Source organism: Argopecten irradians, chromosome 5, assembly GCF_041381155.1.
Source record: "Argopecten irradians isolate NY chromosome 5, Ai_NY, whole genome shotgun sequence".
Taxonomy (NCBI): Eukaryota; Metazoa; Mollusca; class Bivalvia; order Pectinida; family Pectinidae; genus Argopecten; species Argopecten irradians.
Window position 1 is genome coordinate 20,078,754 of NC_091138.1, and position 16,024 is coordinate 20,094,777.

Consider the following 16,024-nt stretch of genomic DNA (forward strand, 5'->3'; position numbering starts at 1 on the left):
TCCATCCTGTGTCAAAATCGGGACAGTGTGACGCCAGTATTAGCGACTAAAAAATCACATTTCTAGCACGTCATACAAAGAACTATGTAGAGTATGATTTTAACCTATTTTTGATCTGGACCCCTAAAGCGTCTAAAATGGTCTTAGGGCACTCTGGTGAGTCCATAATTATATAAACTGTAACTAAATCTTAGACCCTGTGGCTGGTACTAGGCCTATTGCAAAGGACACAAACGATGGTATTTAGGTTTCAATTACTGTAAGATATCTCTCAAGTTTTATGTTTGGAGAATAGATGTGCAGTCACGGTTTTCAAATGGAAGGATATATTTGTAAGACGTCGAGGTATGAGAGAAAATCCCACTTTCATAGCCAAGTTTTGTTGACAGTCGTACCACGGAGTAGTAGTAATATTGCCATAGGCGTGTTCCTATAGGATCACTTGGCAGATCCAGACAATGATAAATCACTACCACCTTCAATAAACTACCACTTCTAAACAACAACAAAAAACTGTAGTGATGAACATCGATTTCATTTTCAAAGTCGATAATCGTAATGTAAAATCGGTTTTTGTAGGAAATAATTGTATCGTTCAGGCAATAGTATTATCGTTGTTAGATATTCTGTCCGCGATATTGTAATTTGCTTTGTTTCTTATACCGTATTTCTGTACTTTTTATACTGTAACCAAACCAATCTTATTAAAATCAATTACACCGTTACGGTAACGGAGAGTAGTAGTCTGGATATCAAAAATAGGGTTTTTAATCAGATTGGTAACCAAACATATACATACATGTATACGTTACCAAATTGTAAAATGGAATGCGTTTGAAATGTTACATTCACATTATGTTAGTTAACACAATTCTATTGAATATGATACCACCCTGAGTGGACCTGTATATTCTATCAGGACACGTTGTCTTTTACTCATTTTACTTATTGCATTAAATGTCGTTCCGTTGCATATGGAGTTACTTTTTGGGCGATAAAACACGGAGCGTTTTCAAACATTTAAAAATATTTCCTCAAATGAAGAATTTAACTAAACCCCAGAAGAAAAAGGTTTTAATCCAGTGCTTTACGAAATCATTTTATGTGGAGGAAGAAACCTTATAGACCAAATGAATGAATTAAGATTAATGATGTATCTAGACACACATAATAAGACAACATGTTTATTTACGAACTCTGTCAGTCACAAAAATAAAGCAAAAATATTACAAAAGGCACTAGAAACATTTCCTGTGAATGATGCCGGCTCCCGACTCATTATACTCCTGTCTACTTATCCACATCTGTTCAAATGTCGACAATGAGGCCAGGATCGACCCTCCAATCCAGACCGAGTACTTCCGTTCAGGTGGCGCGACGACCCTCACCTTGATAAGTTCCGGTGCCAAGGACGCCACTTCCTTGCTCATGCGATCCGCAACACCCGGAAACATGGTAGAACCACCAGACAAGACAATGTTGGAGTATAAATCTTTACGAATGTCAACATCGCATTTGAGGATTGAATTATATGTGGATTCGTGCATTCCCGCCATTTCCATCCCAATAAATGAAGGTTGGAACATGGCCTCTGGACAGCGGAACCTCTCGTTACCGATGTTGATGATCTGTCCGTCTGGTAGTTCATAAGTCCTCTCCATATCTGTACAAGTGGCAGACGATACCATATCATCATCAAAGTCCAGTGCAATGTAGCAGAGTTTCTCCTTTATATCGCGGACTATCTCTCGTTCGGCCGTTGTTGTAAAGGAGTATCCTCTTTCGGTCATGATCTTCATCAAATAGTCCGTGAGATCCCTCCCCGCAAGGTCAATTCTCAAAATAGCGTGCGGTAGGGCGTATCCCTCGTAAATAGGTACGGTATGCGTTACCCCATCTCCGGAGTCTAACACTATCCCGGTGGTACGTCCCGAGGCATACAAGGATAACACGGCCTGAATGGCGACGTAAAATGCTGGCGTGTTGAAGGTCTCGAACATTATCTGCGTCATCTTCTCACGATTGGCTTTTGGATTCAGTGGTGCTTCCGTCATGAGGATGGGGTGCTCGTCTGGGGACACACGGAGCTCGTTGTAGAAGGTATGGTGCCAGACCTTTTCCATGTCGTCCCAGTTGGTGACGATCCCGTGCTCAATGGGGTATTTCAGAGTGAGTACACCTCGTTTACATTGGGCCTCGTCTCCGACATATGTATCTTTCTGGCCCATCCCAATCATGACGCCCTGAAACACGCAATAAGCAATGCAACTATAAGTTGTCTATAGCAAAGTACTGAACAGCGTTTTAAACATTTAAAACATCCATCCAAAATCATAGTTCATGCAGCTATCTTAATATCTGAACACGATTACATTACTTGATTTACATTGTTTTTACGGCAAGGTTCAGAACCTCGATTGATGAAAACACGGCATCCCGAACCTAATGCCAGTCGAAACAATTGACTAAGATTTTCTTTTGACTAATTCAGACATCTTTCTTTGTTTACTTTATATTGATTCTGAAGACCTTATTTCAACATAATGACAATTTTGTTAACCGAGAGATGTAGTATCGTCCATCCATTACCCAATAGGTTTGTTAAGTGGAAATGGTTTTATTTATTTTAGTGCCAAGGTGGCTCACTATATATAACCTAACCAATACAATGAGCAAAGGTGCCTTGCAGCTACTAATGGTGGTACCTAGTAGATATGGAGTCCACACGCTGTTATATAGAGAGGGGAAAGTTCAAGAAAACTATAAGGTCAGAAGATAAAGTGGGCACATGCATGATGCGCATTATCACTTCTTTGTTCACAGACGTGGACGAGATTGGCAAATTGTCTTCAGCTAAAATTCGGATCCACCTTTTGCAGAATAGTATTATTTGTTCATGTTTTCAAGCGGTTTTCTTCCTAAATATTACTTGATACCGCAAGGTAATTCTACATGTATTCGTCACTGTTTACAGATGGTTTGGATTCTGTCTTGTCTAGAAGCCAGAGACTATAAATGGTAGCTGATGAATTTTGCTAAAGGTTAGGCGCTTAAATGGACCGATTCTGTACGGATTCTGTTGACATGTGACGAGTTGTTATTTTATATAACGAAACCACTGTGATTTGTGCTGAAAGATCATCAACCGATGGAGCTATTGTTGGCTTATAGGCAATGAAACACAATAGCCTATATTACGTATGTACATTGTTCTGTGTGGTATACTAATCGATAGTCATACCGGGTGTCTGTCACCACGCCCAGATTACAAGACCACTGTGCTATTATAGGGGTGCTAGTTAGTCAACATGTATGTCCACATGTACGTAATGGAAGAAATGCGTAATGCTGTTTTGATATCTTAAAAAAAAGTACAAAAACAAGGGTAAATGTTAAACTTATTACTTGTATTCACTGTATTGTACAAATCTGTATGTATTATGGTTATATATTGTATGCCAGTAAATGTACCTACTACTGAAATACGTCACTCAGAATGAAGATTCCAATTGTTAATTACAAATGATTTACTCTGCTCATAAACACTAATGACACTAAACAATTACTATAGAAATATGCATTGTATTTTCAAGACAAGGAAATGTTAAGTCGGACAATGGATAGTGAACTATTATGACGATAGTGACGATTATTAGTGAATATTTAGTTTGATTTAAAGCTCTGTGATGAAGCGTTTTTTTGATTAGATTACAAACTAACCGAAACATACAGAAAACAAATATAAATAATGTCTTACCTTATCAGAAGTAATCTTTGAACAAGGACAATTAAATAGAACAAGTTATTATATCTTTAGATGCAAATATATATTTAGAACAAAAGAAGAAATATCAAAGTATACAGATAATAAATCTCAATTACAAGAAAATGCAAACCTACCTGATGTCGCGGCCTTCCTACAATGGAAGGAAATACACTTCGAGGGGCGTCGTCCCCGGCGAAACCAGCCTTGCACATTCCCGATCCATTGTCAAGAACTACGGCACTCAAATCCTCGCCCACTGAAGCCATGTTGGTCCTTGTAACTTATCAGACAAATGAAGCCCCAGAGTTCCTAGTTTGCAGATTATCTGACTGTCTACAATATGTATCACTATTCTGGTGATACCCGATTGTCCTATTTACCTTGCTGAGTAAAAGTATACGCTGCCTATTTGATGAGCTCACCACGTATTTGCCTGTTCCACAGGTACGCGTTGCCAAGGTTATAAGAAAACCCCGCTATGGAAATGATTTATATTTATATGAATGACAAATGCCACTAGTTGGTATATCATGTTTCTGCCAGTGATAATAATTCTACGCTTTTGTTCTTAGATTACACCGGTATACAGCGCAGGGACCGAGCTTATTGGCTTTTCTGATAATACCAGATTATTTGGTATCCATTTTCCATTCATTTTGTAACTACATAGAATTTAGAAGCGTCTGGTCCCTGTGATAATTCAACTAGTCTTATTAAGTGGTATAAAACCAACGTACGAAGAGAAAACTTCCAATCTTACTTTCCAAATACAGTCTCGAGACTATGTGGAAAGTAATCAATTGTTTATTGTAGGCTATATCATGGGGAATAAGCGATCCCTCCCTGTAAAACGATGATTTGTTGACGTGCAACATTGCTCTAAAATATTGTCCTCCATCGGGATTAAATCATCATATCATTGTACTTGAAGAAAACTGCGATGAGACCTCTGATGATGAAGAAAAGAATGAGGAAATTAGCCGTACAGAAAGTCGTACATCGAATACACCCTTTCTTTTCTTAAATCAAGGGAAAAGGTACATTGTATGGTATTTTTGGTTGGAGCAAGAGTTGTACGCGTCTTAGGTTGTTGCAGGCGGAAAATGACCATACCTCTTTATTTCGAACGACATGAGCCCAAATACAAATAAATGCATCGCATGGAAATTCCCTTGGATTCTATCTTCTTGGCAACATCGATATAGTTCCCACTCTAGAACAGTTCTCTGGCATCAAGAATCGCCTGTTACATAACTGACTACCATCATGCTTGAGCAGAGATCTTACTCGAAAAGACTTAATGCAAATAAAGTACTTTTGAAAACGAAGGCTGCTTTTGTTCTGTTTTACATGTATGATAACGTTTATAAATAGTAATCGGTAATCAAAGAGAAACTGATGCTTTATGATTTCACAATTTTACAAACGTTTATTGCTCCTCAAATAGAGATGGGAGGCGGGGGCTTGTGGAATCACTCCGGCGTTACAATCGGTATTGACTAAAGCTTTGGTGCAAGTTGTGAAATGTTCAATAACAACTGACAATGATGTCTACATAGTTATATGCTTACAAGTGTTTTGTGGAATATAGGTAATTACTGTAAGGGAGAAAACATATGATTTGAGAACTTTAAGAGGCCAAACAAACTTAGTTAAGGTTACGGGGAAGTTGTGAAAACATACAATAATAATGATAATAATAATAATACATATTTTACTTTCGTGTCACACATTTAAAATACATATAGAATAACCATAAAAAATGTCCAGCCCAAATTGACCAATGAGAAACGCATTCCTTAAACATATTCATATATTATACAGTGAATAAATAGATTGACTTCTACACAAAAATAGGGTTTTACTTGTCGTGTTGGGTATGAAAAATCATAATACATTGTACTTTGAAAACTTCAAGAGGTTTTTAAGTTAAAGTTATGAAATGCTGTCTTTAAAAACTGGCATTGATTTCTACAATAATACAGAATTATAACTATGGTGATGTGTATGGAGTGTAGGATATGTAATGGGTTTTATCCGACATTGTTTTTTTTTTTGCATTATTACAAAATAAGAAGTGTTGTGTTAGGTATAAGAAATCTTTTTAAATAAGAAAACGCGGAATTCGGGGATTTCAAAAGACCCAATTGGTCAAATGGGCTAAGGGTTTGATGGAAATTGTAAAATGCTGTTATATGTCACAAATGGCGTTGATTTCTGTACAATAATACCAAGTCGTAGAATGTTACAATAATACCAAGTCGTAGAATGTTAGGTGTTGTGTTGGTTGGTTCATCGGGAAGAAATGCCGGATTAAATGCTGTGAAAAAAATTCTGAAAATATCTGCATTACATAGTGTTATAGTGGGTAGAAGAATTTTAAAATGTCCAACTTAAAGCCTGTCCTACTTCCTCTTATGTGTGAATTTATGTTTTATTTAACATATCATACCGTTATCATCATCCTTTGTTGGTTTCGACTAAGTAATATGTGTTTTGCTATATTTGCTGGTAGCGTTGTTTCGCTCACTTTCGCTAAAAATTTTCAAGAAATTTCGAATAATATTTCATTATGATAATAAATCTTAAAATTAACGGATTCCCCTCTTTATAAGGGGTGTGCCAAGATTTAAGAGCCATACTATTGAGTGTTTATTTCATAAAAAAATGAGCAAACAAAGCTCTAGGTAAGGTACAAGAAGCCTTACTGAATTGAGTAATCTTTAATTTTTAGCAGGGAAAAAATACTGTTATCAATAACTTGATTTCTTCACCGATATGAGTACATATGTTTTGGACAGAGACAATAAGTTTAAGGGAGTAAGCACAGGATTTTAAGAAGGGTTCCACATGTCTAAGTACTTTGATTTGCATTTGATTAAGATTTTGTTTCTAAAGGCTGCCAGAGGTGTGCTATTTATATAACTATCTAATCGGAGTTTTCCGTTCTGCATTGAAAAAAATGACAATATGACATTATCTGCCCTATCCAGAAAGCCTTATGCTTTATTTAGCTGGAAGTTCGGAGGGAGATAGCTGAAGGCTAGTTTGCATTATTTCGTGACGAGTATACTAACAAGTTGTTGCATTTATTGCATATATGAAGCTACACTTAAATACCAGTATACAAGTCAGCTAACAGACATTTTAGCTTACAGGTTAAATAAGCATACCAAGAACTAGGCAATTTTTCACTACTTTGAGAATGGCGTCTATGGCTTTGGATCCAGAGATGACCAAACAATGGGTAAATTCTTTATTTATGGGCCAGGTGGCTGAGGATTCGCTTTCTATTCGTGCTTTGGATTCGGAGAAAGGGTATGGGTTAGTCCAAGGTCTGTGAACAACATCAAAAGTGAAGATATTCCAATCCAATCATTACAAATAGGCTTATCTCTCTCTTGTATGCCTTCTCGAATATTCTCATCCTAATATTTCATTTTTTATACGAGATGGTTCGTTAATATTTTTCAATCTTTTCTTCACCTTCTTTTGTCGTACTGGTAACTGTCCAAGAACGTATACAGTTAGTCCTTATAAATATACCACTAGCTTATCCAACTCGAACCTTCTAGGATTGTCCTATAAGAAGCAGCGTCTTTTGTCAGAAATCTTAGGTACCAAATATCAGACCTTCCTTACAGATCAATCCATGTCCTTGACGACATCAGAAAGCTATGACGAAGCGTCACTACGACATCAGTACTACTTTTAGCGTATACACCAAACATTGGCCAGAGGTCTTGTGTGACGTCAACATCCGTTAAATTACAGAGGACGGAGAAGGTTGATCGGTCTACAACTGTCATAATACCGTCCGCCATATTGACACGAATTCCTATGGACATGCTGTGCTGTGAGCCTGTCGTACTGTCACTAAGATTTGGAAAACTACCATGATTCCTCTGGCGGGATTGACACGCGCTTCTAACCTGACCAGTGACGTCATCACGAGAAACTACGAACGACCACGTGAAGTCTGGTTCCCATCCAATATAATGGGCATTGTCAACGACATCAGATCGCCCTATCCCAATTTCAAACAACAGGTTTCGTCCGGTCAAGTTAAAGTATATACTGTAGTATGCATCTATTTCGAAGCAGATAGTGTTGGGGTACTTTAAAGGAAGAGTGCCCTTTGCTCCATAATACTTTTGGAGTGTATTGCTACCCTCAATTGGCCAATTGAACGGGAATTCATTCGTGAGATTTCCCCATGGGTTCCCAGAGTTAAATAGCGACTTCCGGTTACGTGACAAAAACGCTCTTGGATTAAGAGTTGTCTCGTCCATGTGCATGGGAAAGTCTACAACAGAAAAATGAAACTTTGTAATCACATATCTCGCGCATTCTAGAATTGTCAGAGAATCGTTGAACGGTAGTATGTTACCGTTTTCTTTGTTTGTCCCAAAGAAGGACACAATTACAAAAATGCACTCATGCTCATAATCACCCTAACCTTAGTGATCCACGTACTAAACATAAGACAATAACAGAACATACTACAATGTATACTGTATTCTTTATAATAATATCATAATGTTATGCCTGTAGGTTTTGGGTTAACATAAGTCTCATCTACCAAATCTAACTGCCAGCTTCAATCATTAGATGTTTTATTATTTTATTTAAACATCCTTACAATGTTACGATAGTACTGAATAGCTACATTCGTTTGGCCCTAAATGACCCTGACTGTCGTTGGACCGTTTAATAAAAACAAACAAACCAACAATGAAAAGCTATAGTAAAATTAAGTAATAGCTGTACATTAATAACATGTTCAATATGACAATGGTTTAAGCATACGTGCTATACCTCTTTAGTGTCAGTGAGCAAATGTACTAACTAATGCATAACAATAGGACGGGTATAAAATATTAACTTAATGCTCAGAACAATGAGTCCTATGACGAGATCTATAGAATATAGCTATCTTTTCCAATAAACATGCCAAGAAATTGGTAGGTAACGTTTGGAGACATAAGCAGGACAGATAATATTGTTCAATAACTTCCTTATTAGTCCAACATATGGTATGGTACCAATATAATTATTCTTGTTTATTCTATCCAAGCATATCATACAAAAAAAACACAGTTAAATATGAAAAGAGATTGTTTGCACCAATTCTACCAATGGCACCAATAATGCCTAATTTGGAATACATATAATTGATAATAATTTCTTTTATCAAATAGGATTGGCGTGGACGCCATCACACAGTTGTAATCTCGGTGTGATTATGGCTCAATGCTTATAACCATAAACTACAAGAAATGTAGAAGAAAAATAGTCTTACCTTCCAGCAAGATATGTTCTGAATTCGTCATCTTTGTTTTACCCAAAATCGAATCATTTCCTTGTTGTTGTCGGGTAACACTTGCTTGCTGTTTTATTTTTTGCTTGAGATGTGTGTCGTTGTTAGAGTTACATACCACCCTGCACTCCTTCAGTGTTTGTTGGTACTGGGTTTCCATCAAATCCACAACATACGGTCTGATATTTTCCATTACACTCTGTTCTATGATGGTGTTCTTAAAATCCACACCATGACACAAGCCTTGAGCGTGAATTTGGAGGAATGAAGAAATAACAAAGGCGATATGTTGGACAAGAAAACGCATCTCTGACACTAAAGATGGACTGTGTTGTGGGAAAAAAAGGATTATAAACTTGTTTTCACTACAAGCTTGTGCTGACATGGGTGGACAGTATGTAGTGCCTGTTGATCACTGGATAGTGTGATGGAATGTGAAGTATCATTCAGATTGTTTCACACTCGAGTTACAGCGAGATGTCCTAATACAGCATACTACTATAAATATATGTATAGGTGGTAAGCACCGGAACTGCCTTTTCGATGATGGCTTCGTCAACAGTGTTCGGGTTTTCCGTTCAACTCTATTATAGGCCCTGATGTCGTGGCTAAGTATAATGAACCCCATTAACATCAAATTCTCTACAGAAAAGCAGTACATGGAAACATTTTGTAATTTACATTACCTTTGCCCAATGGAACCCTTTTTGACTTCTGTCATTCTTTCCTATGAAGATTTTGTTTAATTGACAAGTACATACAACTTGGTAATGTTTAGGATAAAAGTGATTGTGTAGAGTTGAATAATGCACTAACCATTTGTGTTGTATTGGGACTCACATGATGGGTAAAACTCTGACTTTGTGGGTTAAGTCAAATACCAAATCCCATACTCAAAGCGGAACTGGCAACACATAAATACGTTTATAATCTTCAATTTTTGTTGTTCGACAATTTAAAATAAACTGACTTATAAAACAATTTGAGTTGTTTCAATATATCTGTATTTTGTCATAACATTAGTTTGAGACATCAAGTGACGTCGTCAAGCATCATTTCTATATATGGCATAGAAATGTCCAGACACACCCACTATCTCGTACAGTTAGCGTTTAACTGTTTTCATATTACATATCATGTATATCCATAAGACGATATGCCGTATAACGATAATTTTTGTCCAAATTTAAGAGAAAAGTGTTAAAATGAACGGAAACAAAGATTGCTGCATGTAGAAACATTTGTCTGAAAGTTTATTTGCCGTACGAGTCATATGTTCAAATATCAAGAAATAATGTAAACAATGCCCAATGGCGACATTTTAAATAATTCTAAAGATAACTGAAGATTTACCATGTATAAGTCGCTGGCCTATACACATTTAACACCAACACTCATTATTAACGCATAAATTCCGTATGCAAAAGAAATTAATTCTTGTTAGTAACAGCCAATTCAGAAATAAATAAAATCCGCTGAATAAAGAAATTCACTGTGTACTTATAGCAGATGAATCCTATCTTATTCATGCTGTCTTTTTTTCAGTCGTAAAAAGAACATTTGACATGCGGTTAATCCGACTATCGAGCACTGCCGACCTTTAAAAGATCGTTTCTGATCGAGCTGTCTGTCAGTGGCTGTCCTATAAGATTGTTCTGTCCTGTCCATGGGGGTATTCGGCTGTCGGAACACTGGTTCAAATAGGTGTCGGTTTGACAGAGTACTTGTGACAGCGATTACAGGTAAATTTGGGTCTGGATGTATCAAGACTACGTATTTCTCGTCGTGTGTCGAGGTAAAAGAATTTAAAGTGTTGATTTGATGTTACCGAATCAAAATCTTCTTACCATCTACTTTACATAAATTGTCTTGATCTTGAAACCTTGTACAAATTACTGAACATTCGATTTCTGATGGACATGGAACTTTGAAATTGTTTGGCGTCTTCTGATGACAAAAATGGTACATTAGTAAATTACAAACCGACACATTCCGAGCGGAATTGACTTACTGAGCTGAAAGATATTGTTTATTCCGTGTGTTGACGGATGTTGGAATTTAGAGACTATGTGATAAACAGGCGTGTCGCCAATTCTAGAAGTGGGAGGAGGAAGGGATGTGTGGTGACAGACACAAGTACATGTGTAAATCTGTAGGAGTGTTATATAATCCAGGTGTGATACACATCTACAGGTGTACTAATGTAACTATATTTATGAGTGGCCGTTATTGTGAACAGGTAGGTGATATATAAATTGATGTAACATTTTGAGCACCTGTATTAGGCGGTAGAACGGCCAGGTGTTACAGATGTCGGCAGTACTCGCCACCGATCCATTATCATACCCATCGCCTACTCATCCACTTCGCTCGCCTGTCCAGCATCCACACTCTGGCACCATGCAACGTAATTATGCTTTTGCTACGTTGCCTAGTTACCTTCGGTACAATCGCAGAGAGACCGTAAAATCGGACGTTGCCAAGGATACCAATGCTTACGCCAATATAAGGCAGAAAATCAGCTCAACAAGCTTAACGGTTCCTTATGAGAAAGGTTTGGACACACTTAGAGCACTACAACGCTCAAACGATACTTCAACTGCACAACTGGGGACAATTTTAAAACTCCAAAAACGGCGAACGGATTCAATCACGTATAACAGAATTTCGACAAAACAAATCATCAGTGATGTGCTTTCAACAGGTAGACAATCGCCGCGAACCCGACTAGGGTCAGAAGGAGGTTCGTCCGTCCGGAGTACGGAATCCAAACTATCAAAGGTCAAGGCCATACGGACACGACCTTCTTACCGGAAGGACAGGATAGAGTCAGAAACAAGTAGCATTGGTTCTAGAAGCAGACCCACATCATACACAAGTTGGTACACGGACGATTCAGTATGGGGAGATAAACTAGATGAAATAAAAGAACGATACGCCGACAATAGTGAATTTATAACGTCTATGCGGCGCGATAAAGTTGACAGCAAAAGTGATGACAAAGGAGAAAGCAAAAGTGACGTCAGTGAAACGGAAATCGTGTCACGATTGGACAGCATCAGTATTTCTCCTGATTACGTAAATCTTAAACATTCGAAAAACAAAAATTCAAAATTGAAGAAAACGGGATTTCTACCAACAATTCCAGTCCATGACGAAGAGCAACTGTGTGGAAACAGAAGTTCGTCAAGTCATACAACTGGAAGTAGAAAGTCTTCTAAAGTGAATGTTAACTTCATGTGCCAAGAAATCGACGATAAAAGCTATATAACGAAAAGGAGAAAAGTTGAGTTTAACCTTAAGCCTAAACGTCCAGTGAGATTACCACCTATACAATCAAAGCAGGAAACAAAAGTCTTTAAAAAACCCAAATCAATTTTGAAAAAATACGATGACGTTTTAGACGATATGCCACCATCCGTTTCGCCGTCTCCGACATTTGGAGAAATGAGGGAGAGGAATGTCATATCTAGTTGGCAAATTCATCTCCCTCGTTTAAGGTCACCCATTCCAAGTGCACGGAGACAAGCAATGTCTTTTCAACGACAAAGCATCAAAGTGAAATGTAGCAAAGAATTCGAAACTGTGGCAAGTGACATTCAATCTGACAAAAATGGAAATGAAATGTAGCAAAGAATTCGAAACTGTGGCTAGTGACATTCAATCTGACAAAAATGGAAGTGAAATGTGGCAAAGGTTTCGAAACTGTGGCTAGTGACATTCAATCTGACAAAAAAGTAAGTGAAATGTAGCAAAGAGCTGCAAGACTTTGGTATGATAAATATATATACAAATGAAACGATATATGAAATTAAGAGATTTACAGTGTCAAACATTTGGAAGTAAAACAAACTTATTGACGCCTTGAAACATGTGGAAATATTTTGTTTTATATATATTTTAACAATGCAAGAACAAGTAGTGTACCGATGCAATACATTATTAAAATGCAACCGGAATCGTGTTTTCCAAACATTAAAGCATGAACAACTGTATGGGGGACACTTGTGCAAATATTCGTTTAAACTAAAGTAAATATTTACGATTTACACCCGTACCTGGCGTCAAAACATCAATAAAAGATTCCAAGGAAAAGGAGTTTAAAAAAATTCCTTTACAATTCTTATGATCTTCGGCGATAACAATAAAGGTATATAACGAGTCTTGTGGGGATCTTCCTGTATAATCAATTCAATATTATCAAGTGCCTTTCTAAGTATACTTCAACTATCGTATGTAACACAGGGATCTGAGAATTAGTTCAGGTTATTTAAGCATTATTCTCAATATCTACGGTTTGTGAAGTCATAGACAAAATAAACCGAAGAGCATTCTTCATATTATAGACGCGAAGACGTGAAGTAGCACTGGTAGACAATGGCACAGGGACTTGAGAATTAGTTACAGATTACTTATATCTTGATTTATCCTAGTATTCATAGATCATTTTCAGACATTTTAGGTATATAAATCTTTGAAACGTCTGACACATGATGATCTATGCACACTTTAATAAAAAAAAATGTAAAGAAAAACTAATTTTCATGTCCCTGTGGACGAGAGAAAAGGTGTTGGCAGTTAGACTTTTAAAAATAATTAGTCACCTTTTAGAAATTTCTATTGTATCTTGAAATGTTTTCCGAAATACATGTTTAATCCTAATGTCAATCGAACATGTCTTCTAGTTACCATGGAATGGCGTTGTCAATCAAACGGTGATAACTGGTCATTAAAATCGCTAGGTATCGCTATCGACCTGCTACGTGATTATAGTGCTGTGCTGTAGAAAGTTGTAATTGATGATCGGAATAAATGACATTTTTACTACATAGAGCGGAAATTATTCACAGATATTACAGACTTCGCGGTAATAATGTAGCACATAAATGTGCGGTAATTCAGCAGTAGATAAGTAAATGTCGTCTTCTGTAAATTAAAAACAAGTTTATGAAAGAAATTCTTCTTATTTTTGTTCTCTTTCGTCATATTGACATAAGATTTCATTTTACATATATACTAACCATAAGCCATACTAGATATAATTGTACAAACAAGGATATTCTAAAATGGTTATAAATTATCCTACAATATCTGGAATTATTTTCGTTCAAAACCAGCTGATATGTATGTGTTGTCAACATGGATTTATAAACATTATTCACTGTGTATGATTAAACAGCTTTATCGTACCATCTGTTATTTTTTTAGTGTTGAAGTCTGTGTGGAGTTATATATCTTTATTTATTTGAAGAAAAAAATGAACGATTTTGACCAAAACACATAACATGTACAGTGTATAAGAGGTTATGTGGTATACTGTAGTTCAGGACGACAGTACATGCCGATATCCATCGCCGCATATCTCGTCCGATTTCTTCTCTTTATTCTGATTTAATCGACTGAAATGGCACGCGACTTTATTGAACTTCAGAATAAAGTTAATGTTTCTCTATACCTATTTACGGTATATACAACTCACCTGTGTATTACGGTAGCCTGGCGCGGCAAACGGAATAGTCGTAGCCTGGTGAGCTGTAATCTATAATACACTACACGGGACTTGTGTGGAATAATGTCGTGTACTTTTATAAATAAAAGAACGACTGGGTGAATTGGATGGGTGAATAACTGTGATAATCTTTTTGATGAAGGTAGACTAATCATAAGATATTTGTATTAATGGAAATGGAAATTAATTTTGAAAGTCTATTCCTCGCAGGCCTCGTTGTATCGAAGGACATTTTCACATTTAAAAAAAAACATTATCTCCTGCGGTCAATTTGGTTACAAGAAAATCGGTAGGGAAATATACATCTGGCAGACACAAAGCAAGCAAACAGATCAATAACTGTTAACAAAGAATATATAACAGTAAAAACAAGATCTATTAGAAATACACAAAATAAGTAGAATTTGCATTGATTTCTTTGCTTATTGAGGCGCCAAATTACCATAAGAACAGATTATTTACTCTTTTAAGCATGAACACAACTGAAGCTACCAAACGGACAAAGGAAACAAATATTTATAGACAAATTTGAACTTTTCGTTTGGAAACCCAATTAGTGGTCTTATTAAGGAGGTGGTCGCTAAGACAGGTTTTACCGCAGATAAAATAATTTTGCTTGAGAATGTGTTTGGCTTTATAGACATTTATTGTCTATATAGTCAAACGTATGTGGTCTAACTCTGCTTAAGATTCGTTGTTCCCATTTTGTTCAGATAATTGTGTCCATTGCTAGCTCCCGTAAAATAAAGACTCCATGGACGCCCTCAATCGTACATATGCCAGGCATATCAAATTGTTTACCTAGATTGTTTTATCGGACAATTGGAGAAAAAATACATTCCAACTGCCGTAGATCTAAAGAATATCTGGCCCAGTTTATTTACCGCATTAATGTTTGTGGGTCAGGTTTCAATTGCTTTGTCCTGCTATTAATCGGCGCTGAGCACAAACAAGTAACCGTTTATATGACAGATAAGTAGGCTCTTCTATAAAGAGATAAGTACTTTAAGTCCTCGTATACATTCACAATTAAAATATTTACTATCCTATGTAACGGTATGTAGAGGAATTCGTTGGGCAAGCTCGAAACATAGAATCCTGATGCGACCTTAATTATAGTTATAAATTACAAATATGTAATAGACAAATGATGAAACACATTCCTAACAATATTTCTTCTTCTGCCGACTTAAGATAGTTGATGTAACGCCTCGCTGGTATTATAGGCATCCCCCAACCCCTGTGTGATCCGGACTCACCAATGCATTCTCAATGGTTACAGTTTGTTATATGATTTTGCTATCAATGCTATACAACGAAAAGTAGACCTAATGGGTAACGTGTTTGCGGGGGATATGGTTTTGGGCTCCGTCCGTCCGTCCGTCCGAGATCCTTTTCCGGGCTATAATTTTACTCAAAAACCGTTCAA

The 16,024-nt window shown here is 36.8% G+C and overlaps 3 protein-coding genes across 3 annotated transcripts; 1 reads left to right on the forward strand and 2 right to left on the reverse strand.

The window, feature by feature from the left end:
* Window positions 1–1,158: 1,158 nt before the first annotated feature.
* Window positions 1,159–5,319, reverse strand: LOC138323154 (actin-5). Its single transcript, XM_069267559.1, has 2 exons — window positions 3,901–5,319; window positions 1,159–2,243 (listed from the first exon to the last, which is right to left on the reverse strand). The coding sequence occupies exons 1-2, from the start codon at window positions 4,030–4,032 to the stop codon at window positions 1,239–1,241; spliced, it is 1,137 nt and encodes a 378-aa protein (XP_069123660.1). The 5' UTR covers window positions 4,033–5,319; the 3' UTR covers window positions 1,159–1,238.
* Window positions 5,320–5,466: 147 nt separating this feature from the next.
* LOC138323155 (uncharacterized) lies at window positions 5,467–9,545 on the reverse strand. The gene is made up of 2 exons (XM_069267560.1): window positions 9,069–9,545; window positions 5,467–8,072 (listed from the first exon to the last, which is right to left on the reverse strand). Exons 1-2 carry the CDS (start codon window positions 9,469–9,471, stop codon window positions 7,405–7,407), a joined length of 1,071 nt encoding a protein of 356 aa, XP_069123661.1. The 5' UTR covers window positions 9,472–9,545; the 3' UTR covers window positions 5,467–7,404.
* Window positions 9,546–10,326: 781 nt separating this feature from the next.
* LOC138323156 (uncharacterized) lies at window positions 10,327–13,253 on the forward strand. The gene has a single exon (XM_069267561.1). It carries the CDS (start codon window positions 11,397–11,399, stop codon window positions 12,714–12,716), a length of 1,320 nt encoding a protein of 439 aa, XP_069123662.1. The 5' UTR covers window positions 10,327–11,396; the 3' UTR covers window positions 12,717–13,253.
* The last annotated feature ends 2,771 nt before the right edge of the window (window positions 13,254–16,024 follow it).

Excerpts from the sequence above, each read along its gene's own strand:
- LOC138323156 (XM_069267561.1), top strand. The coding sequence starts at position 11,397 with ATGTCGGCAGTACTCGCCACCGATCCATTATCATACCCATCGCCTACT.
- LOC138323154 (XM_069267559.1), bottom strand. The coding sequence starts at position 4,032 with ATGGCTTCAGTGGGCGAGGATTTGAGTGCCGTAGTTCTTGACAATGGA. Across the intron at positions 2,244-3,900 it reads TAGGAAGGCCGCGACATCAG|GGCGTCATGATTGGGATGGG; the intron begins GTAGGTTTGCAT and ends TGCGTGTTTCAG.
- LOC138323155 (XM_069267560.1), bottom strand. The coding sequence starts at position 9,471 with ATGTCAGCACAAGCTTGTAGTGAAAACAAGTTTATAATCCTTTTTTTC. Across the intron at positions 8,073-9,068 it reads AGAACATATCTTGCTGGAAG|ACTTTCCCATGCACATGGAC; the intron begins GTAAGACTATTT and ends TTTCTGTTGTAG.